This window comes from Aotus nancymaae, unplaced genomic scaffold (assembly GCF_030222135.1).
Source record: "Aotus nancymaae isolate 86718 unplaced genomic scaffold, 86718_ANA_hifiasm-v0.15.2.pri h1tg000072l, whole genome shotgun sequence".
Classification (NCBI taxonomy): Eukaryota; Metazoa; Chordata; class Mammalia; order Primates; family Aotidae; genus Aotus; species Aotus nancymaae.
Genome location: NW_026988487.1, coordinates 4,527,815 through 4,553,023, shown reverse-complemented (window position 1 = coordinate 4,553,023; position 25,209 = coordinate 4,527,815). Strand labels below are relative to the sequence as shown.

The 25,209-nt window shown below is 39.5% G+C and overlaps 1 protein-coding gene across 1 annotated transcript in view; it reads right to left on the bottom strand.

Moving 5' to 3' along the window:
- Nucleotides 1–2,159: 2,159 nt before the first annotated feature.
- The window catches only part of UTP18 (UTP18 small subunit processome component), a 31,998-nt gene continuing 8,948 nt past the window's right edge, over nucleotides 2,160–25,209 (bottom strand). Inside the window, exons 5-14 of the mRNA XM_012463579.3 lie at nucleotides 23,250–23,338; nucleotides 21,417–21,542; nucleotides 20,090–20,264; nucleotides 17,310–17,410; nucleotides 16,937–17,027; nucleotides 15,202–15,325; nucleotides 12,563–12,737; nucleotides 5,985–6,127; nucleotides 4,543–4,581; nucleotides 2,160–3,612 (exon numbers count right to left, since the gene is read on the bottom strand). Of these exons, the coding sequence (XP_012319002.2) occupies nucleotides 4,557–4,581; nucleotides 5,985–6,127; nucleotides 12,563–12,737; nucleotides 15,202–15,325; nucleotides 16,937–17,027; nucleotides 17,310–17,410; nucleotides 20,090–20,264; nucleotides 21,417–21,542; nucleotides 23,250–23,338 (1,049 nt within the window). The 3' untranslated portion in view covers nucleotides 2,160–3,612; nucleotides 4,543–4,556. The remainder of the gene's footprint in view (nucleotides 3,613–4,542; nucleotides 4,582–5,984; nucleotides 6,128–12,562; nucleotides 12,738–15,201; nucleotides 15,326–16,936; nucleotides 17,028–17,309; nucleotides 17,411–20,089; nucleotides 20,265–21,416; nucleotides 21,543–23,249; nucleotides 23,339–25,209) is intronic.

Here is a 25,209-nt window from a genome sequence, read left to right as displayed (position 1 = left end):
GGAGTTTGAGGCTGCAGTGAGCCACGATCACACCACTGTACTCCCACCTGAGTGACAGAGCAAGACCCTGTCCCAAAAAAAAAAAAATATATATATATATGTACATTGAATGTACCCCCAATGTAAACATACCTGTTTATGGCTGGGCATAGTGGCTCACGCCTGTAATCCCAGCACTCTGGGAGGCTGAGGTTGGTGGATCACCTGAGGTCAGGTGTTCAAGACCAGCCTGGCCAATACGGTGAAATGTTATCTCTACTAAAAATAAAGAATAAAAAATAAATAGCTGTGAGTGGTGGCAGGCGCCTATAATCCCAGCTACTCAGGAGGCTGAGGCAGGAGAATTGCTTGAACCCAGGAGGCAGAGGTTGCAGTGAGCCAAGATCACGACATTGCACTCCAGCCTGGGCAACCAGACCAAAACTGTCTCAAGAACAACCAAAAAAAACCCCAAAACCCCATATCTGTTTGTAAGTTATCTATATGATCCTCAGATGAATACATTATAGAACAAAAATACTTTTTACACAGCTTAGAAGTTCTAATATTTCCTTCCCACAATCTAAACGGCTGTATCTCATACCCTTAAGAGTATGCAAATCCTGCTTTGTGGAACACTGATCTGTCAAGATGATGGCTTTGGGACCAAGATGTTCAATCTCTTGAAACCTCAACTTACTTCCCTGTAAAATGACAACTATTTTCCTCATAGAGGAAATTCTATGTATATATGAGATTCTATGTATATATGCCGACGTCAGCACAATAACAGCACCAGGGGGTCAGAAATGCTATCCACACCCCCACAGCCTACCTTCTCCCCAAGTCTCTTGCCCCAGCCTCTATTTGTTTAAAATAAAAGAATAGAAAATACTTTTGTTTCTTGTATAATTGTAACGGTGCAGGCCTGCATACTCAGCTACCTCCCCATTCTGATGAGGTCCTTGGCCTCTCTTACCTGGAAGAATGGGGAAAGGGGCCCCGGAAGCGTGGTGAGCTTACCGAATAAATATCGTGGCCCCAAAGAGTTTTGCAGAAAAGTGATTTATTAGGCAGAGAGAAAGACAGAGAGAGAGTTCCCACACTGTTGTGGGAGGGGAATCCGGAGAAGGATATCCATATAGGTAAAGAGCAGCGGAGTTTTAACCCTGGAGTTATTCTTTTCTTACTTGTGTTCTCGTCCAGTGAGAGTTCTTTCAAACGTCCTCTGGAGTGATTGATCTTTGACTTTGATACCAGATTGGCTATCTGGTTCACAACTCTTGAGCTACAGAGCCGGCTCCTCCCAGAGCTTTTGGCAGGTTTTTGAACAAAGGAGTCCACCTGGATTTCTCTACCTAGCCTGCTCGGGAAACCTAAAGAACTTTACATTTGAAATGCCTCTGGTTCCCAGATGGAGGGGTAGAGCCAAGAAACTCCTGCCTTTGAAACCCCGCCCCTTGCGGATCAGGAAATTGTCCCTCATAATGACTTTGCAGATGCATTTAAGTATCATCCCAAGTAACTTAAGAACTCTTCAAAGGTGTGAGCAAGCACCTGACCTCATGGGTATTTGCTTGCCTCCATCCCATCCCCAAACTGGAGATGCAGCTATGCTTATAAACCCTACAGCTGGTCTGCTTAGAACAGGTTACATATCCTCACCAGAAACACACACATCCACACACACTTAACATCCATCAGTAAGGCAAATGACTTTCAACCTGTACTTTGTTTAAACAGAGGAAACTTCAAAAGACTAATAAAATTTTTCAGTTCACTAAATATTAGTGAGGATGGGGGGAGAGATGATTGGGATACATCAAAGATTTCAACTTGTCAATTTATCACTCAAAGTATACACAAGTACATCCTTTGTGGCTCTGGATGGCAAAATATCACCTCACAGCTCAAGATGGTCCCCCCGCCCCAAACAGGGAAATGAGCCATAGCATGCATTTCAAGCTGTCATAGAAACTGCCAGAAGAGAATCTGTAAAGAAGTTCATGGCTGTGGATTTCATTTCCTTGAAGAATTAGCTTGGCACCGGTTACAAGGAGTCGCAATGAGAGCCTGACTCAAATCCCCAACTCCCATTGAGGGGGAAAAAATAAACATTAAAATACAAGACACAGAATTAGTAGCATCTCTCTGTAGAACAAATAGCACATCTGTCTACCTTGGAGATTAGAACTGGATTCTTTATTCTACTCCTAGTAGAGTATAAAAATGATCTAGAGAGTTTAACAAAGAACAGCTAAAATGTAGATTCTGCTTCCATCATTTTCTCTACAGTAAGTTCCTATAAATTGTCACACTTCTGGGAACTGAAAACCACAGGCAAAATAAGCACATATAAGCTTGGTGTCTGTTTCTGAAACGATTTAGGTGAAGCTAAGGACAAGGTGACAGCAGAAAGCTCCAAAAGCCTTGCCTTCAATTATTCATGTGATCCAATGCTGCCCTCTAGCAATGGGAGAGCCAAATAGCACTAACAAGCCCACTGGTTTCAGGAACTTCAGGTTTTAGCGTTAACATTATTTAATACGAAAAAAGTTGCTGAAAAAGGAGGAAGTAGGGGAAGGGTCTCCACAATTAGACAGCAATAATTCATCTCAAGAGAAAATGTTCTTTTAGAAAAGTGCTGGGCTAAGTTAACATAACCCACACCTACTGGACTGCTCTACGTCCCACATCTCCAGTGGACCTAGGAGAGCCTTGAAGACATGAAGGACCTGGGACCTATTACTTCACTGGGCAGAGCCACTCCCTGTTGCTGAAAAAACTCCCTCCTCCACCCTGACTTCTCTCTTCCATGTTTTAGTAGACGGTGGGGCTGAAAGCTATTAGACCTAACTTGATTTTAGTTCTCATAAACTTGTTTTAGTTCTCATAACACCCTCCTAACCCCTGTAATACTTCTTAAATGCATGATACAGTGTCAGTTCTTCCTAAGAAATGTAAGAACTAGTTTCAAACAAGGCTATAAGAAAACTATAGAGCCAGCTGTCAACCTTGAAATCCAAATTAAACATTTAAGATGACATAACAAACATTTCCAGAAAGGGCTGTGGCTAATAATCCATAGGACAAGACTACCAGGTTTACTGTACCTTCTCTCCAAATAACAGTAACAATGATTTGAAGTAATAAGCCCAGAAAAGCCTTTTCATTTCCAAAATCACCTTTCCTGGAAGACTTGGAAGTTCAAAGTTCACTACGTGAGATTTCACTGCTCTCTTATCAAACCGACTGACCTCCCTGTCTCATGAGACTATCTGTTAGCTGATACCCTGAAGCATGGAGAGATCTATGCAGGGAGGGGGAAAATACCCATCAGGGTTAGCTGTGAAGTATGAGAAAATCTGCTTACGTTATTTTTAGCTACAGACAGGTGTTTCCAATTTCTCACGTTTAGTCTTAAATGCATCCGAGTTTGTGTGTGTGTGTTGGGGGTGGAGGGAAGAACCACATACACTTATTTTCAAACAAAAGCTGCCACACGGTTATTAAGACATTACTGGCTCTTAAGCACAGCTGGCTCTATAAATCATTTTCCAAATATTATCACACATTCCAGAAAGTTTCTGAGACGATATATCAAGACAGGCTTCTCTTGTGACTCAACTGGACCTGAGGAAAGAACAAAATATATTACATACCCGATTTATAGCTGCTGGTCATCAACAAACATGTGTTGGCAATGTAATCTTCAGAGGCAGGATAGCTACACTGCTTTCCCCTCCTAGCTAAAGCTTTGCCCAAAATGCCTGTAACTTTAAAAATCCCTTTTCCTAATTAAATCCATCTGCATTCTCAAAGTCTCTCAACATTCATTAATCTCTGAGGAGACTAGTCAACTGTGTGATGAAGAGGCCAACTGCAAAGCTCAATCTCAGAACCACCACATCTCAGGCCTGAAAGGAAGCCAAGAGAAGGGACGGATGTTCTACGGTTTTAAATACGGGACAGCGGAACTAATGGCCAGCCCCATTATCTACTCCGTGAAATAGGCCAAATTGCTTGCAATTTCTCAAGAAACATATATGTGATAAGAGGATTTAAGCTCATACCAGCCATAGCTATATCTGAAGATCCATCTCTCTGTGTTATTAAGTCTTTTGTGGATTAAACATGTTCAGTAATTACAATTTTGATGACAATTACCGAATGCAATATTAGATTTCAGACCTCAGAAGAACCGAGCCAGATTGTTGTGATTTGGGATAAGAAATTCCCAAGTAAGCCGGGCGCGGTGGCTCACGCCTGTAATCCCAGCACTTTGGGAGGCTGAGGTGGGTGGATCACCTGAGGTCAGGAGTTCGAGACCAGTCTGACCAATATGGTGAAACCCCATCTTTAAAAAAAAAAAAAGAAATTCCCAAGTAAGGTTCAAGTCCAGCTAGACAGTTCCCGATCTACTTCCATCCCACCCCTCTAAATAAAGACGCAGTAACCTAGGGGCAGAGAAACAAAGCTCAGCTAATGTGCTGCTTCTACCAACTAACAGCAATGGGTGTAACCTTAAAACCTGCAGAATTTGTAAGAAAAGGGTTTTCTTACTTCAAATAGTCTCTTTAGAAGTCTGAGTAATGGTGCAACCTAAAAAAGTAAAAAATAAGTCATCTAAACAACTTTGTAATTACCCACAGTATTTTCAATGAGATCACAGAATGGCACTTAGGAAGATTTTAGTGGCAAAAGTAAGTAATCACAGGCAGTTAGGTTCAGACTCCTCCATCTGACAGTCCGGGGGATCTGAATGTTATCTCAGATTTTAGATAACATGAGTAAGCCTACTCCAAAGTTTCACATGAGGGTTTATGAAATACCTGATCAGACATAATCAATAAAAATGTCATCAGTCTATCCCAGCTACTGGTATAGCCAGAAACAGTCTCATTCTAAACAGCAATGTTCTGGTGAAAAATCTAATGGCCTTTGGGTCTTAGAGAAAAGATATTTTCAGTTATAAAAATACCAAAGGATTTGGAAGAGAATTCCAAGCGCAGTAAGAATCTGCATCCTGGCCGGGCGTGGTGGCTCACGCCTGTAATCCAAGCACTTTGGAGGCCAAGGTGGGCGGATCACCTGAGGTCGGGAGTTCAAGACCAGCCTGACCAACATGGTGAAACCCCGTCTTTAAAAAAAAAAAAAAAAAAAAAGAATCTGCATCCTTTTATAAAATACAAACTGAAATAGAACCACACCAAATCTGATCTGAAATGAGATGATGACATTATCCTGGCATGACCCATTTTCCTCTCAAAGTAAGTAGAACTTAAAACCACATTATTGTCTGGTATACTCTCCTTTCACAACTATTTGCTCAAAACCAATTTACATTTCTCCTTTTCTTCACTCCCGATTTCAGTTCATTTTGGAAGCAGGCATTCCCTAAAGCATACAGACATAAAGGGTTCTAAGTAGCATTCACTACCAACACGGGGAGCAAGGAAAGAGGGCTGTGATTTACATCACAGGTTTTCTACTGAAAGCTCTTTAGCTCTCCCTGAAGATCCACCTTGTCACTTCTATTTTCTAGCAATGATGCAATTAGGTTTTGTTTGTTCCTGTTTTATAGCCAAGTATATTGGGTAAAGAAAAGAACCTGGACAGCACATGTAAGTTTTGGTTATCTTTATGGTTAATACATTTATTTACAGCTTACAGCTACAGGGAAAGAAACACCTTTTAAAAAGAAATCAACTAAATCTAGTGGAGTAAACTGAATTATCAAATTAGCAAAAGTTAATCTATTGGCTACTTTTCCTCAATATGACATTCTCAAAATACTGCTTTCCAAAAAATATATATATTCCCCAGGTGAACTTTTCTGCTAGTGACATTTTATGGTATAAAAATACACAAATTAAGATAATGAAGATGAGAGTCAAGATGAATATGCTATAATTAATTGTAGAATTAGAAATATATAGTATCTCCTCATATTGTCAGAACTAGTTTATAGGTACCTCTGATTTTTAATCATAAATAATACCTACCTATACATCAGGGCCTTGCCCTTTTCATTCCCCAAAGCAAAGTATCCACTTCTAGGAGAAAAATCCATGGTATGAACATGAGAAATATTCTTCTTTTTAATGACTGGGAAGTTTGAAAATACTGTACAGGAGGGAAGATGAACCTGTAGGAGATAATAAAAAGTTTTAAACTGCAACGACTTGTAACTCATGTTTCTTAAATTGTCATCTTCATTCTATCTGCTGAAACAAAAAGCCCATTCTGATTGTAGTACACAAGAAAGTAGTCTATTAGTCCAGCAAACTATTCCGAAAATAAGTTTTGATCTTTAATTTTTTTTTCACTTTATTTTATAGAGTTAAGAGATACAACTGCAGTTTTGCTACATGGCTTTCTTGCATAGTGGTGAAGTCTGGGCTCTTAGTGTCACCATCACTCCAATGGTGGATAGGGTGTCCAATCTTTTGGCTTCCCTGGGCCACAATGGAAGAAGAATTGTCTTGGGCCACACATAAAATACACTAACAACAGGTGATGAGCTTAAGAAAGTTGGACAAGCTTGATACACACTGTACCCATCAGATAATTTCTCACCCCTTACCTCCGGCTCCTGCACTCCCACCCTTCCAAGTCTCCAATGTCTATTATTCTACTCTGTGTCCATGTGTACACATTGTAAAATTTGATCTTTCATGTGTTATTAACTGAGCAGGAAAGGAAGAAAGAGATAAAACATCAATACAGCATCTAGCATGATGCCTCAGAGATTAAAATGTTTGCTGAATAAATTAACGAATAAACTAAAGCGAAAAGTACCCACTCTAGCTTAATGACCGCAGTACAGAATGCTAAAATCTGATCAAAGGGAAAAGAGATTTTTAGACATTATGAAGATTCACCTAGTTAGATGGCGAAAAAAAAATTAAACATTATATACAGAGTCTGATTTTACATAACTGAAGCCTAGGCAAAGTCATACCACATATATTCTATATAATAAAATTGCTATTTTATACTTTTAATTTTCAACTATAGTATATGCTCTTTGCCTTTTACAATTTCTCCTCAAAGAGGGCTGAATCATGAAAATCTAACACCAAGTGAAACTGTTCCGATTTAGAAAGAGTCAAAAGCTCACCTCAAAGCCAGGCCTAAGCAAGAGGAGGAACACACAGAGTCTCTCTCCAGAGTCTACTTCCTAAGTTCAAGAGAGTTGAGACAGGTCCTCACCCAATTCGTGGTTGAACAAAACCCAGGTGAGGAAGCAATTAGCTTTAGGTCACAATTGCTAACACTCACTTTCAGAAGTTCTCTAGCTCTTCCAAGAGATACAGCATCTTCATGTTCTAATATATACAACTATGTCACTCAGCTACTCACCTGGGCAGTTTCTCATCCTCCACACTTTTAGGTCAGATTTTATATAATCAATTGAAGTGATTTTCACAGACAAGTGCTAGGTAAAACCCACTGATACATAACACCTATTAAACTGGGTTCAGTCAGTCACATATTAGGCCAAATTCCTTCTGATACATACTTACTGACCATTTTGTCAAGAAAATACTGTTTACAGTGACTCTCTAAGCCACATTCAATTATTCTCAACTTTGCCAGAAGGCAGGTTCTGCCTGCACAGCATGGCATCAATGTGAAGGCAATGGTGCTAATGAGAAGTGGTCTTGACCTATTAAAGCTAAGAAGCTGGCAGTACCCCAATATGATCTTCCTGTCTGAAGTTCTTAAATACCACTCTCTATACAGGTTCTTTGAGAAATTACTTTGAGTATAGGTATTTCTTCAAGCACTTAGTAAAGCAGATTCCTGTTTTATAGCGAGAAGCCACAACGTGGATATTGCAAAATTTATTTACATTTAATTTGGGAAGGCAGATATTATATAAATGTGTGATAAGTACCTTGGCTTAACTGTGTTTTTCTTGGATTACTATAAGTTTGTATCCTCCAGGCATGCACCAACTATGAACAGATGATCCAAAGCATCAGGAGAGCAGATTAGCAGGAGAAAAACACTTGCTGCAAGGGCTAAGGGGAAAGCTGTTCTACCTCTGCCTTTTGTTCCCACCCTATTCACCAGATACTATGAAACCATGCCTCAGGCATTCACTCACCAACGTTCCTAGAATGACTTTGAAGTTTGGAGAGCTGGTTTTCCGACTCTTCCTAATCAAAATACACCAGAATCAACCTATTTGAATTATTATTATTATTTTTGAGATGGAGTCTCTCTGTTGCCCAGGCTGGAGTGCAATGGTGCGATCTCAGCTTACTGCAACCTCCACCTCCGGGGTTCCAGCAATTCTTCTGTCTCAGCCTCCTGAGTAGCGGGATTATAGGTATGCACCACCACACCCAGCTAATTTTTGTATTTTTAGTAGAAATGGGGTTTCACCATGTTGGCCAGGCTGGTCTCGAACTCCTGGCCTCAAACGCGCCCCTGCTTTGGCCTCCTGAAGTGCCAGGATTACAGGTGTGAGCCACCGCCCGCCCCTGAATGACTTCTTAAAGATAATTATGTTAAACAAGCTGATATGGTTTGGTTATGTGTCCCCATCCAAATCTCATCTCTAATTGTAATCCCCAGGTGTAGAGGGAGGGAGGTGATTGGATTATGGGGGCAGTTTCCCCCATGCTGTTCTCATGATAGAGAGTTCTCATGAGCTCTGATGGTTCTCTAAGTGTTTGGAAGTTCCTCCTTTGCACCACTTCTCTCTCCTGCCACCTTGTGAAGAAGATACCTGCTTCCCCTTCCACCATGATTATAAGTTTCCTAACCCCTTCCAAGGCCTGGGGAATGGTGAGTTAATCAAACCTCTTTGCTTTGTAAATTACCCAGTCTTTATAGCAGTTTGAGAACTAATATTAACACCAGCTTTTTATTTCCAACCAAAGTTGGGGGAAAATGGTCTCCTAATTTGGATTCATGTATAATGAAATCAATTGCTAATTACAAATAAGAGCAAAAAAATAGAATAATAAATAAGACATACCATTGTATATTTAAAACTAAGAGTGGAACTGGATTTTTTTTTGAGATGCAGTTTTGCTCTTGTTGCCCAGGCAATGGCACAAGTTCAAGTGATTCTGCCTCAGCCTCCCGAGTAGCTGGGATTACAGGCATGCACCACCACGCCCAACTAATTTTGTATTTTTAGTAGAGATGGGGTTTCTCCATGTTGGTCAGACTAGTCTCAAACTCCCAACTTCAGGTGATCCACCTGCCTCAGCCTCCCAAAGTGCTAGGATTACAGGAGTGAGCCAACATGCCCAGCCTGTGTAACTGGGTTTTTTACCAGAAGGTGGCTACTTATTTTTGTAGCTAAATAGACAGAACACAGCACCAGAAAACTTGTGGTAAATACACACAAAGTCTCTGATGTAAATGGGATCCCTCTAGACCATGGTGCCCTCAATGCAACAAACAACCTACAAAACCATACACAGGGCCATGGAGTCACACAATGGGACAGTGTGTCCTTCTGGTGAAAGATAAATGGCAACTTATAGAAAACTTATTTTTAAACTTAAAATTCATAGAGGCAGGGTCTCACTATATTGCCCAGGCTGGTCTCAAACTCCTGGCCTCAAGTGATCCTCTTTCCTTGGCCTCTCAAAGTGCTGGGATTAAGGTGTGAGCCACCACACCTGATCTATTTTTAAACTTTATCTCTGCTACAGACTGGGAATATCAGGGAAAGGAGGAGGGTTGTTTACAATGTCCTTCTAAGAGATGAGTAGGATCTACCTGCTAAATTCCCCAGTGTACTCTCCCACTGCATTGTGAATCCTCCCTCAGGCCAATGATCCCACCTGGTTAAAACTATGCTGTGTTCTGACATCTATTTATAGCCCCCTCATTAGCACTAGGTGATCCGACTGCCTCAGGCTCCCAAAGTGCTGGGATTACAGGCATGAGCCACAGTGGCCAGCCTTCTAATACCATTTCCATAATGACAATTAAGTGTCCAGATATCAAAATTCAAGAAGTAAACACTCACTTATCCTTGATTTAATGGGTAGGAAGTTCTGTGACATTCTACTACATCCAAAATTGTAGATGTAATAGGAATTTGACTTCTGAGTCTCCTACTAGTGCAACAGCTTAGATTTAAATTCACAGTGCTTTGTACTGGGATGACAAAACTATCTGGATCATTATAAGGGATTGCATTTAATGATACTAACAATGTTTTACCAAGGCATTATGGAGCTGCTATGCCTGGCTTCTTTCCATTAGATATTATGGTTGACTACCATTTAAAAACTGTAATTTGGCTGTTACTAATGAATTCCTTGTGTGATTTTGCCACAATAAAAAAATATATAAATGCTGTCATGATCACTGAAGCAAGCTATGCAGAACTATTATGTGTCTTACAGAATATATTACGTCAAGAGGAGACAGATCCTATGGTTTTCTAAAATAATTTACTACCATTAAAGTGTTAACAGGTTAATATTACTAGTACACCACTCCCATTAGAGGAGCAGGGATTTTAAAGCTGACATGAATTAGAACCTTCTCATTTATCAAATGATTCATTCAACAGAGAGGCAATAAAATCCTATGCTGTATTTTTCACGCTCTTTTTCCGGCAAAACATTTCTTTTTGTGCGGCAAACCACCATGGCACGTGTATACCTATGTAACAAACCTGCACGTGTATCTCAGAATTTAAAATATAACAACAAAAACAAAATTTCTTTTTGTTGTTGTTTTTGAAACAGAGTCTTCTTCTGTCACCCAGGCTGGAGTGCAGAGGCACGATCTTGGCTCACTACAACCTCCACCTCCTGGGCTCAAGTGAATCTCCTGCGCCTCGGCCTGCACAGACACTTGGATTACAGGCACCCACTGCCGCGCCCAGCTCAGAGTTTTTGTATTTTTAGTACAGATGAGGTTTCACCATGTTGGCCAGACTGGTCTTGAACTCCTGACCTCAAGTGATACACCCACCTCAGCTTCCCAAAGTGCTGGGATTACAGGCCTGGGAAATCATATGCAGAATCCCAGTATATACCACAGACAACAGTGACACTGCTCTATATGATACAAGTAGGAGCTTAGCCTCCTCCTTGATCTACATGCCATATAAAGACCTGTGCAGAATCTAGGGCCCTGCAGAATTCAGTCAGAAAACCAATGAACTGCTAGAAAAAAAAATGTGGAATCTAAATCACAATTCTGCCCTTTATTAATTATTTATTTTGGTCAAGTTAATCCTCTGAAGAACTGTTACTTGGCTCAAATTTACAGAGTGCAGAACTCTTTGTAAATCTTTGTAAACTATACACTCTAATACAAAGCTGATGGCAGATACAAGGCTTTTTACCAAGTGAGCACAATAAAAATAACACACTTTGTAAAGTATGTACAATCTGGTAGTATACACATAACAGCAGCAAACATAATACTGCTATTCAAAGTTCTATTTCTTCTATATACCTGGTGCCTTGAGCAAAAAACTGTTAAATGAATGAGGAAATTGGTTCTGCCTGAAGAGTAGGAAACTTCACAGAGATGCGGTGATATTTAAGCTGAGCTCTGAGGCTTGGCAGAAAAGAGTTTACATAGGCCTGGAGCCAGTATCCTTAGAAAGGTCTGCTTACAAGGGTGGCCATCGCATGGTGATGGAGAACTTGACTAGCCTGCAGTTCCTTATACTAGCACCAAACGTTCCCTAAATGATATGGGTAGCTCACTGTGCCTAAACTCTTTGTACAAACAATGCAGTTTATGCTAAACACCTGGCTTTTCTTCTGGGACTCTAGAATTTCGGTACATGCTAGGCAAAGGGTACCTATATGAACCCCCAACAAAAACCTTCAACAGTGAGTCTCTAATGAGCTTCCCAGGAAGAAAACATTTAACACACGTTATCAGAACTCTTTTACTGGAGGAATTAAACCTGTCCTCTGTGGCTCCACTAGGAGAGGACTCTTTCCTACGGACTTCCCCCATGTACCTTTTCCCTTTGCTGATTTTGCTTTGTATCCTTTTCACTGCAATAAATTTTAGCCATGAGTTCAATGAACATATGCAGAGTCCTCTAAGTCTTTCTAGTCAGCCACCAACCCTGGAGGTGGTCCTGAGGATTCCTGACACAGAGGGTATATTCACAAGCACTACCTAGCTATTTAAATTACAGTACTTTTATACAATTTAATCTTCAAGTTCAACTTACTTTCAAAACCTAAGAATTGCCTCTGTTCTGTGAAGACAACAGGCCTTTAAAAGGTAGATGAGGAAAGAAAATTGTGAAGGAATGAAGTGTCTGCCTTAAAAACAGTCCTTAACATTAACACTGAAAGAAACCTCTGAAAATGAGGACCACCACTTTAGGAATGGTGAGAATGGACAGCAGACCTTTCCTAAAAGAACTGACATAATACAAATGTGTGGCTATTGTGCATCCTTCCCACAACCACATCCAAAAGCTACAATACCCATAATTTCTACTTCAAAAGAAGTCACTATTTTTTAAAAACAATTCAACACTCTCTTTTGCTGTTACTCTTCCATGATTTCAACTTAAATTTAAAAATTAACAAGGATAAAGGGGTAATGAAATATTTACCAATCTGACGGCTTCTTTCATTTTTTCTGAAGCAATTGCCAAGATTTCTGTAGTTGGATTGAAGGTCAGAGAAGTAACACCTGTAACCAAGTTCATTACAGCTTTTATTGGCTTTGGGTTTGTTTCTTGGAGACAAGAATCTTGATTGTATATGTTTACCACTCCACAATTAGAACTACAAAGAGAAAAGGGATTAAAATAGATTTAAAAACAAGTAAAAGGGCTTTCAAAACCTAAGTGACAGATTTAACCTAACAAACTGGTATTTGCAGGAATCATGTTACAAAGAGACCAGCCACAGCCACGACAGCCACAAATGTCCTACAGAACCTCCAACCAAACAGGTTGAAAACGGAATTCAAATTCTCCCCCTTTTGTTGACTTCTTGAAGGCTGCACTTTACTGACTCTTCTTGCATCCTGTTTCCTTCACAGTCACCTCTTTCTCCACTGATTCTTGTCCCTAGGATTCTATTTCCAACCTACTTCTAGTGTCTCATTCATCTCATTTACTCCCCCAGAGCACCTAATCACCCACCACATCCAAATCAGTGCCTTTAGTCCTAATTATGCACTGCATTCCTAACAGTCTGTTTGGGCGGGGGGGGGGGGGGGCACATGCATATGATCTCTTCTAACACCATCACCCCTCCTCCTCCCCCCTCCCTTCAATGACAATTCCACTCCTCTGGTTGCACACAGGCCTGGACTCTGAGAATGTGAATGCTTCTCTCCCACTCTCCATCTTCCAAGCACTTACCAAATACATTACAAACATCCTGTGCCTATTCCCCTATTCCCATTCCCACTATCCTGGCGACTCATTACCTGATGCATGCCTACTGCTACAGTGACCTCAAGGCTCATCTACCTGTCCCTTTCTTCCTCTTCTAAAAGCTTAAAGATTTGCTTGAGATTCTTTAAGAATAACTTAAAAAATTCTAAAGGCTTAAATGGTGTTTGGCCAAGCACATCAGAATTCAATTACACTGAAGGGCAATGAAAATTAAATGAGTTTAAGCTACTAGTATTAAATTCTTTCCTGTATAGGCCCTTCAAAGGGGACTAATAAAAAGTGATACAAAAAAGAGAGGGCAAGGACCAGAAAAAGACTAACTTCATTGGCTTCACAAATTTTTGTGTAGTTTTTCTTGTCCCACAAAGAGGCAAATACAGTTCTGCTTAAAATTACTTATAATGAGTTTAAACACCAGTCTTCGTTTCAAAGGCACTTTATTCCCAGATCTGCTACTCATGAATTGCTGCCATAGCGCACACTACTCTGGCAAAGGCTTGGCTTGTGCTGAGATGTCCTCGCTATAGGCTTGACACAGGTATGGTGACTGGAAGGAAAAAGAAGGGGCCTTCATCAGGGCACTCCTCTTCCAAGGGATCTGTCACTGTCCTACTGCCTAAGGAAGATGGCCTGGTCTCCAAGCTCCACAGTCTAGTTCTACTTGCCTTCCCTCCCAAACCAAATTTGCAAATGGTGGTAGGGATATATATACAAGCAGTTTCCCCAGTTTTAACCTTGAAGGAGGGAGTGATCAAAGAGTAGAGAGTATACTAAGTTTCTGGACAGCAAGACCCCTTGACTTCCAATCCCAGGGAGGATTTGACTGAAATCATTTCATGGCTCAATTGGGTTTGATCTAAGAAAATCATAAAAGCATATTCTTTAAAGTTATAGAATTATGGGTGCTAATCAGTGATTTAGCAAGGTAGCTCAGAATTACTGCCAAGTATCCAATGCCTCATCCTCCTACCCTGCATCTTCAGAATCAAGTGGAACACAGCCATCTTTTCCCCAGTGTAATAACAAATTTTTTCAGTAATAGCACAAAATGTGTTCTAGATAATATTTTTAAACTTTCTACAATACTAATAAATGGTATTTCCAAGGACCAGTTTTTTATTTATAACCCCAGCTCGATGAAGAAAAAATGCTTTGGGTATCTTTAAGATTTAAACCCAACTAAAGTTACTTATTCTATCTCCTCATCAATGACAAGAAACTGAAAATAATTATAGGAAAACTTGCTGTGATCAAACAGGTATTTCAAATATAGGAAAAAAATACAATGATATAAGGTAGGGCCAGCATTTTCTTTGCTACAAAAGTGTTCAACTGCAATTATAGTAGGCTCTCCTTACCTATAGGGGTATGTTCCAAGACCCCCAGTGGATGCCTTAAACTGTGGATTACTAAACCCTATGTGTACTATGTTTTCTCCTATACACATGTCTATAAAAAAGTTTAATTTATAAATTACGCATAGTAAGAGACTAAAACAATAATAATAAAATAGAACAATTATAACATTATAGTGTAATAAAAGTTTTGTGAATGTGGTCTCTTGCTCTCAAAATATTTTATGTAGTATTTTCAGATTGTGATTAACACAGGTAACTAAAAACACAAACAGTGAAACTCCAGATAAGGGGGGAACTACTGTGTTATTATTATTAAACACTGCACAAAGATGATAAAATACAAAAGGCTCAGCTGGGTTCACCAATTTCATATTACTGAATAGTTTATAAAAAGAACTACTCATGCACCATCTGGTATACTCAATTCCTTATCATATTCTCATCAGCACAATGTGATTAAGGTTACAATAACCTCTCTTTACTTACCCACAAGCAACATACTGTCCATTCCTAGATGTGGCAATGCTTAATCCATATAAACTGCCTTCATCAACAAATCTGTTAAGGCACTTCCTTGAGTTCACATCCCAAACATAAACTTCTCCATCCCCTGAAAAAAAGGGCCAAAAAGGAGTTTGCTAATTTTGCTTTGAACTTGAAAGGCAAGTAAACTGACCACTCTCAGTTCCTCTTAATAGTACAAGAGACTACAAATCGACCTATTATAACCCTCCTAGCTCTGGAAAACTGGACTACTGGACTAAGAATACTTTTCTTTTCTTTTTTTGAGATGAAGTTTTGCTCTTGACACCCAGACTGGAGTGCAATGGCACCATCTTGGCTCACTGCAACCTCCTTCTCCTGGCTTCAAGTAATTTTCCTGCCTCAGCCTCCCAAGTAGCTGGGATTACAGGCATGTGCCACCATGCCCAGCTAATTTTTGTATTTTTAGTAGAGACGGGGTTTCACCATGCTGGCCAGGCTGGTCTCAAACTCCTAACCTCAGGTGATCCACCCACCTCAGCCTCCCAAAGTGCTGGGATTACAGGTGTGAGCCACCATACCCGGCCTAAGAATAGTTCTTGTATACATTCACGTATATATAGAAGAAAAATGTATCAATTAGTCATTAATAGACAATATCTTTAGGTTTACAAGAAAAAAATCACAATTTGTTGGTTTGAGTTGAACTTTTAGAAAAAGCTTCTATGTTTCACTCAGATAAATAATTGGAGTAAAAATCTGAAGCAGAACAAAACACCACTCAGTAGTATAGCTCTTCCAACATCTACTGACAATCATTAGAGTACCCAATAGGCAAGGTTAGTGATTTAGATACCGAACTTTTAATGATGATGGAAGAGGAAGAAGTGAAAAATGAACTGATCCAGACCACAGGAATTTATAATTAAGAAGACACACACAATTTATCTATTACCAAGTTATGTAAATGATAAAAAATGCTAAACACAAGCTTATGAATAAGCATAAATAGTTTACTGTAATGACCCTACAACCCTCTCAAAAGTGGATCCTCACTATTTTACCTCTTCCTTTTCCCAATATCTCAATATCCTTCCTTTTAGGAATATAATATCAATGAGCCTCTCTCTCCCAGGTTCAAGCAATTCTCCTGCCTCAGCCTCCCAACTAGCTAGGATTACAGGCACGCGCCATTACGCCTGGCTAACTTTTGTATTTTTAGTAGAGTCAGGGTTTCACCATGTTAGCCAGGCTGGTCTTAAACGCCTGACCTCAAATGATCCACTTGCCCCGGTCTCCCAAAGTGCTGGGATTACAGGCATAAGCCACCGCATCTGGCCTATTTTTTATTTTTTCGAGACAGACTCTTGCTCTGTGGCCCAGGATAAATGACTAAAATTTATTTATTTAGAGACAGAGTCTCATTCTGTCCCCCAGGCTGGACAGCAGTGGCGCGAGCACAGCTCACTGCAACTTCTGCCTCCTGGGTTCAAGCTATTCTCCCACCTCAGCCTCTCAACTAGCTGGGATTACAGGCCCGTGCCACCATGCCCGGCTACTTTTTGTATTTTTAGTAGGGTTTTACCATGTTGGCCAGGCTGGTCTCAAACCCATGACCTCAAGTGATCCACCCACCTCGGCCTCCCAAAGTGCTGGGATTAGAGGCATAAGCCACCATGCCGGGCTCAAAATTCAAAATGTAAAAAAATCCTTAGCTTCTTTCATGTCATTGACTTACCCGAAGAGGTATATACTTTCTTACTATCTGAAGAGAAGGTGGATGCTGCAACTCTTCCATTAATTTTCATGCTTCCAATCAGTTCTTTGGTCTAAAACCATAAATAATACTTATCAAACTGTTAGAAAGTATACAGAAGAATGACACATGTAGAGTAAAAACAACGTAGTTCTCTGTTTTCTAGCACCTACTCAACTTTGTTTTTCCCTGTAATCAAAAGGTCCCTCCCAACTGCCCACAATTTCTCTCCAAGTCCCACCTATGCTCTGCTACTTGGAGGTGCAGATTTAAGGACACACTGAGTTAAGGTTCAAGAGTATCCCTGCACTAATGTCTTGTGGGAGAAGAACACATAGCAATAATAATGCTTTACCTTCATTGACAGCAAATGCAAATACCCAGCAATGCCATTTATGAGTAAGAAGGACCCATCTGGGGAGACTTCAAAGCTCCTCACTATCTTCTCTTTCAAACCTAAGAAAGGAGATGACGCAATTAAAGTTTAATATAGTTTTCAATAAAACTATCATCTATTGACAAATAAGTTTCTTACCTTTTGATATATGTAAGTGGTTCAAATTAAAGAAAACCCTGGCTCAGACCCTGAATAAGTCTAAACCCAGGCATCATTGACCCAAACGACCCCAACATAAAGTCACTACAAAGCACTTAGCAAACTTCTCTTCTTTGTCCTGGTTAACACTCACCATTTTACTTGTAGGCCAGAGACTCAGGTCTCTAAACTATAAACGTATCAACTAATTTTCCAAATATACACAGTAATACCTCTAATTAACTAAAAGGATAAATTATACTTCTGTTACAAAGTTCATTACTAGAAGGGAAATACACTGCCATTAGAGACAGCCAAAAACATAAAAACATACATAAACTAGTTGCTGGCCACCTACTAAGCATCCCATGATGGACAGGAGTCTCATCTTTGTAAGTCAAAAAAACAAAACTTTTCACAAAATGTCAGTTTACTTAAGGACTGACTAGCATCTCTGGATGTGACTCATGTAACCAAATCATAGAAGAGCTAGGTATACAAACCAGTTGACTTATTTACAAAAGGACATGTCTCTCTTTCCATGCCTGAAAAGTTATTATTGACTATACAAGAGACTCCTCCTAATATTGAAATGCTTACAGAGCCAAGTTACTCATTACAAAGTTACCTAATAGGATGCGTAAGAATGCATACAATTGGCTACCTCCACGGAAACAAAGTAGGTTGCCAGGGAGATATAGCAGAAGAGTTTTCACTATCCATTCAATTGTACATATTAGATTTTTACACTATGTGAATATATTGCCTAGCCAAAAATCTATGTCTTTATTTTTTAAATGTAAAGATGCTAAGTTAAAATATCAATTAGAGATAAAGGATTTACAAAAATCCGGTTAAGGACCCTTGTTCTACTACAGGAAAACGCTGATTAAGGCTACTTCCCACTACTTCAAATTGGGCCCCACTCTATTCCTGCCTCCCAAAGACTATATTCTAGTTCTCTTGCTTGGACTCATGTTCCCCAATATCATTTCAGACACACATTATATTTCCAAAACTGGGGTTACTTCTGCTGATGACCAGTCTCCTTAGGATGAAAGGCACTTCACTATCCCTATTAACAATAATTTGAATTCCAGTTTCCAAGTAAACCATATGTAATGACTAAAGCATACTGAAGTAGTTCCAAACATAAGGAAGGTATCATTACATGATGAGGCAAGGACGGGAGGCTTCTTTTAGCACCATGTGAAGCCACAGCTGGAAACCCCTACAGACCTAATCCTAATAGCACAGTATCAGGCAGTGGAAATGTGAAAGTGGAAAGAGAAAAGGAGAAATACTGGGAAGGAAAGATCAGTGCCATGTCTCAAAAGCAGTTGGTGACTGGACACCCACTCCTGCACACCTAGCAGATCCATGGTAAAGATCACTAACTGTATGTTGGCCAACGCATGGTGTGCTTTCTCCCAAGAGGGTGCAAGACAAGGAGAAGCTTAAGTCCATTACTTTTGATTAGTGAAATGATATGTAAAGATAATAACTGCTATATATTGTTTTCTATTTCAATATGAGAAGATGTTTTCAGGCTTTTTAACCAAGTGAGGTCCATGGACCACACAGCATCACCATCATCTGAGAGAATTAGAAATGCAGAATCAACCCACCAAGACCTATGGAATCAGAATCTGCAGCTTAATGAGATCTCCAGGTGATTCACATGCACATTAACTCTGAGAAGCTCTACCTTAGAGTACAATTAGATAAACCAAGGATCTACTCGGAAAGTATCATTCAAAGTGTCAGGAACACAAGAAAGCAAAGATTGAAAATGCTGAAGATAAACCTCATAAATGTTTCTGAAGTTGGCCCCATCCACTTTTAACCACTAGTAGAAAAATGATTGTACAGAGCTACTCTTGTCCTTTCCAGCTACATGCACGTGCAGTTTAATAGGGAGAGCACCAGTGACCCGTACCATACGCCAACACTACCTCCTGAGATTAGCCAGACAACCTCATTAGAAGGGCTTTGGTTCCCAAAGGATGCATGAAGGTGTCGGTGTATTTGGGGGTAAAAGAGTAGGGAAATACAGGAGAAGAATGGGTATGGTAGAGGGCAGATAAATTTTCACCTGCTAAAAAAGTATTGTTTTTTAAGTAGTTCTTTTTTAAAATACAGAAGTACCTCCAAAAGCAGTGCTTTATTCCCTTTAAATATAAATCAAAATTTTATTATAAATAACACTAAAACTAGAGGATATCCAAGTTTCCTGAAGACCAGAGAGGTGAAAAAGTTTGTCCAATGAAATGGAACCCAGGTCTTCTAGCTCCATGGCTCATGTTTCGTCTGCTGCATCAACTGCTAACTTTACAGCCAAATATTTGCAATTGCTTGTCTGGTTTAGGAGGAATATATATTTCCAAACTATGATCATTCCATAAGAGTTCAATAAAAAAGTTCACTGGTTTCATTCAAACATGTTATCTCAAAAGCATAATGACATTTTCCAAATACTATACCTAAAGAAACCGTTACTTTTAAGAATCCTATGGCGTGAAAAAAGTAGTTGTAAACACTGTTACATAAACTCGCCTTAGGGGAAATGATTGGTTGTGTGTGTTCAATACAAATCTTACCTCTTACTTGATGCACAGGAATTAACTTTCCAGCTAGCATGTCATAGACATAAAGAACCTTGCTGTGGGTACTCGTGGCTAAAACTTCTTCCCCATTAGCACTAAAACAAGCCTTAAAGATTGGAAACCTTTCCAAATAGATGCTCTGGATTTTAGGATTTGTTTTTCCATCAACCTGTAAGGAAGTACAAAATGGTTGTTTTGATTATTTCTATGAACCCTGTATCCTGGTAGTATATGCATTTCACTACAAGTGTTCATTTAAAAATACATCCCCAAGGGGCTGAGGGTTAAGTAGCAATGGCCAATGATTTAATCAATCATGCCTATGTCAACAGGCCTTCATAAAAATCTTAACAGAAGGGGTTCAGAGAGCTTCTGGGTTGCTGAACATGTGGAGGTACTAGGGAGGTGGCATGCCCTAAGAAGGCAGGGAGGCTCCATGCTCCTTCCCCATACCTTGCCTTACTAATTTCTTGAGTTTGTCCACCCACAGATAAGGAGATGGAGTCAGCCCCATCCAAACTACATGAACTGGACCAAGCTTTATTCTCTAAAAGAAAACCGGGATACCCTATTCAAAAGGAGATACTGTGAAGCATCTGCAGGACTGAATGGTTAAATTTGTAATCATGTGTTTACCATCTGTACCCCCATCAGAGAGTAACATCCTGAAGTGAAGGGCCAGGTCTGTTTATTTTTGTTGCAACCCAAGAAACCATCAGAGTACATTAGTGTTAGATGAATAAACATGGAAGACCCAGTAAAGTCATGAGTTCATATTATCGCTTTGCTCAAATAACTCACCAGAAAATTTAAAAAACACGTTTTTGTAGAGATACTATATTCACTAACATGATTAATATATTCATCACTTCTCAATTATTTTAAACCAATATTGTACTAAGTTTTATAACTTAGTAAAACTTAGTAAAAGTTTTTCTTCTTCAGTGGAAGAAAAACACTTTACTCCAAATCCCCATTATGACTCCTTGTACACTGAAGTCATACAGATGCATTCAATAAAAATCTGAGTGGGCAAGAGATGGTGAGCTACCAAAACTATGAGCAGGCAAGGGGTGAGCAGCTGTGACTGACAACAGTGACAATAAACTTTGGAGCAAGAAGCAAGGGCTGTATGCTGACTGGATGCTCCATTTAGTATTTCCAAGCAAAGGAACTCTCACTTCTGTGAGACTTAGCTACACTTTGGGGTATGACATTTTAGCCATGAATATTTTTTTCACTGTTTTTGCATTTTGGGTTGCAAATGTCTCATTCTTAAATAAAAATAATACATTAGAAATAAGTAAGTAAAGATGCATACCTGAAATAGTGATACAGCATTATCTAATCCAGCGACCATCACAATCTGTGCACCAGGATGGAACTGCACAGATGAGATGCGAGCAGCAGTAGGACGTTCAGCATTAGCATGCTGGCAGTTCTTCATCTACAGAAAATCAAAGCTGGGATTTTATCAATTCAAATGAATTAACGTAGTTTTCTTTACAGCATGAAGATATTATCATTTATAATGCAGAAAAAAATGCACTGGAATGGTAAACAAAGGACCACAACTCAAAAAAAAAAAAAGACCACAGCTCTGGCACCAACTAGCAAGTCACTTTACCACACAAGAATCCATTTTTACCATCTTTCAAATAAAAAGATTAAATCATTAAAGTGCTTTCCACATCTAGAAGTCTGAATGTATTACTCATTCCTAGAGCACTAGTATGTAGTCATTTCCCCAAAACACATCCATTTGTGTTAAGAGACTTTTGCTTCTGGGGAAATTTCACTTAAAGCTTCTACTTTGGCACATGGCACCTGTGCATTCATGGCACAAATGCAAGAGGTACTGTGCAGTTGTCCCCACAGTTCTGATTGGCACAGATTGCTTACTTCCTTCTCTTAGGGTACATGGTTCCAGGTTTAAAGTAATGGTAATCTCATGCATCATCTGGACTATTTTGTTATTTATTTTGCTTTTACAGGTTTTCCCTTGAATTTTTAAAATTCAGTTAAAAACAAAAGTATGTGTTTTGTTTGTAACCAATGAAGTTATATTTTTATGGTAACTTACATATTTAATGGAAGTGAATTCACCCTGCGAAGGGCTAAATGAATTGTCCTCATAAGGTGGGAGGAGACAAAACCACTCTATCTCCTAGTAATTTATCATAATAGGTTCCCCTGCCCCATCTAAATACTTATGCCATTGTGTAATAAGGAAAGATATCTATGTCATAGATCTGTTAATATGACAGATGTTTAAAGTACTATGCTAGGTAGGCAATTGGTTAGCACAATGAACAAACTAGATATGGTGATAAGTTAGAAAGTAAAGAGTGTAGACCACTTTAGAGAAAGTCTTGTCTAAGATGCCGTTTGAGCAGAAAGGTAAGAATGAGCTAGTCAGTAGGACTGCCTGAAAACAAGACAGGCAGAACAAAAGGGCAAGAAGCAAAGGTTCACAGGCAAGAAAAGACCCAGCATATTCAAGAAACAGAAAAAGACTTGTGTGACTCAAGTGGGAAATCATGGAAAACAGGTCTGAGATGAGGTTAAGGATGCAGGCAGAAGCCAGATTGTAAAGGGCAGTGTAGAATACAATAAGGAATTCAGAAGTTTTCAAAAAGCAATGAGAAGTGGCATGACCTGATACTTTATTTTTAAAAGATCCCTCTGGGCTGCTATACGAAGAATCATTTAGAAAGAGGTAAAGTGGAAGTAGAGAGCCCAGTCACAAAGCTACTGCAATATGCCAGATAAGAGATGACAGCAGTATGGACTAGGCTGATGCCTATGAAAACGAAGGTAAACTAAATAGGATTCCTAGAATTATTGGGAAATTTATTTATTTATTTATTATTTTAGAGACAGGGTCTCGCTTTCACCAGGGCTAAAGTACAGTGGTTCCATCACAGCTCACTGTAGCTTCAAACTCCTGGGCTCAAGCAATGGGAACATAACACCTCTTAAACATTTTTGCAAAAGGGAAAAAACAAACAAACATAAGTATTACCAGGGTAAAATGAAAGCAAACATATTTAATCTGACAGGTAATAGGAATCCATACATCTGTAACTGGGAAGCAGATTAAACTGCAGAAGTAAGTAGTTGGATAGGGTCCCCCAACTTCACTGACTCTCACCTTCAAGATTCCTCTTGGAAGAGAAGTTGATGTGGATATGAAATTTCCAGTCCTTTGCAACAAATCATCTTCATCCTCTTCACTTTCATCTAAGTCAAACAAACCCAGAAGGCTGACCTTTAGAATCAATGAGCTGGCCCTTCCCCTACCCCAAACTTCTATGAATATATTTTCAACATCAACTCCTTTTCCAGCCTCCCAACCTCAACTGTTTTTTTGAAAGTGCAATTGGAAAAAAAGAAAACCGAAAAAAAAAAAAAAAGGAATAAAGAAACATTTAAAGGAGAAGAAAAAGATGACACAAAGCTTAACATCCATAGTTAAAATCAAAGTTTAATTCTGGAATGAAAGACTAACACATACACAGATGGTTACTAAAACAAGATGAAGTGAAATAAAAGTTTAAAGCCAGCATTTCATTTAAAAGAGCAACTCATAATTATTGGCAATACGTTGGCTACTGATCTGGCTTAACAACTCACATGAAAAAGAACTAGAACTTTTAGCTGACTAAAAGACCAATGTCAGCAATCTATGTATCAGAACTTCAAAAAGAGCTGATAGAGCTGCTTTTCACCTGGAGATGACTGATGATTCTAGTGGAGACAGCTAAGAAGCTGAGCAAACTTAAAACACTTGTGGAGCTAAGAAGGCAAGAGCTAGCTCTAAGCTTCTTGACAGGGTCTGGTAAACAACCGGATTTTGGATTAGGGCCACAAAAGGCTACCACTAGGATTAAAGGTGAAATCAGAATTATAAGAAAATCTTCCAAAAACCGAAACTCAGCTTTGAATCTTCACAATTCCTCATTAAAATAAGATGTTCTGAGATTGCTAGTGTCCCCTGCCAAGCTATCTACCTAGAACTAAACATATACACCACCATCCTAGATCTAATTAATCTACATTATTTCTTATATGCAATGTCCAGCACTCAATGAAATATAACCAGACAAATACTGACAAGATAACTTGACTAAAAACAAGATTCCTTCAAGCTCTAAAAGCAACTGGCTAGAAAAAAGATGGTCAATTTCTACTTAATAACAGATTGCCTTTTCTAACAGAATTATATAAAACATTGGCTCTTTGTATGGACTCCCTGTATTTGCATACCATGAGGACTAACAGGGCAGGGAGAAAGGGGACAGAGGTGGTGGTCATAATCAAATTGAAGCTCATCAGACATCAAGGATGCTAAGGAAGGAGCTCCTACATGATGTAAGAGGATATACTCTGGACTCTCAAGATTTCAGAGGTTAATTCCAGGTCTAAAATGCGTAACTCCAATCACACAAACCAGATTTTAGCTAATCCATCCATATTTATAAAAGCTAGCCGGGCGCGGTGGCTCACGCCTGTAATCCCAGCACTTTGGGAGGCCGAGGCGAGTGGATCATCACGAGGTCAACAGATCGAGACCATCCTGGTCAACATGGGGAAACCCCGTCTCTACTAAAAATACAAAAAATTAGCTGGGCATGGTGGTGCGTGCCTGTAATCCCAGCTACTCAGGAGGCTAAAGCAGGAGAATTGCCTGAACCCAGGAGGCGGAGGTTGCAGTGAGCCAAGATCACGCCATTGCACTCCAGCCTGGGTAATAAGGGCAAAACTCCATCTCAAAAAATAAAAAATAAAAATAAAAAATAAAAGCTAAACTCAAAAGGTCGAAAAAGCAGAAAATAGCTATAGTACAAGCTAAACTTAAAACCTACAATCAAAATAGATTTTTGGGGGTTTTTTTGAGACAGGGTCTCACTCTGTCACCCAGGCTAGAGTACTGTGGCATCATCACAGTTCATCACACCCTAGACCTCCCTGGCTCAAGCAACTTCCCACCAGCCTCCTGAGTAGCTGAGACTACAGGAACACACCAACACGTCTGACTAATTTTTGTACTTTTTGTAGAGATGAGATTTTGCCATGTCACCCAGTCTGGTCTTGAACTCCTGGGCTCAAGC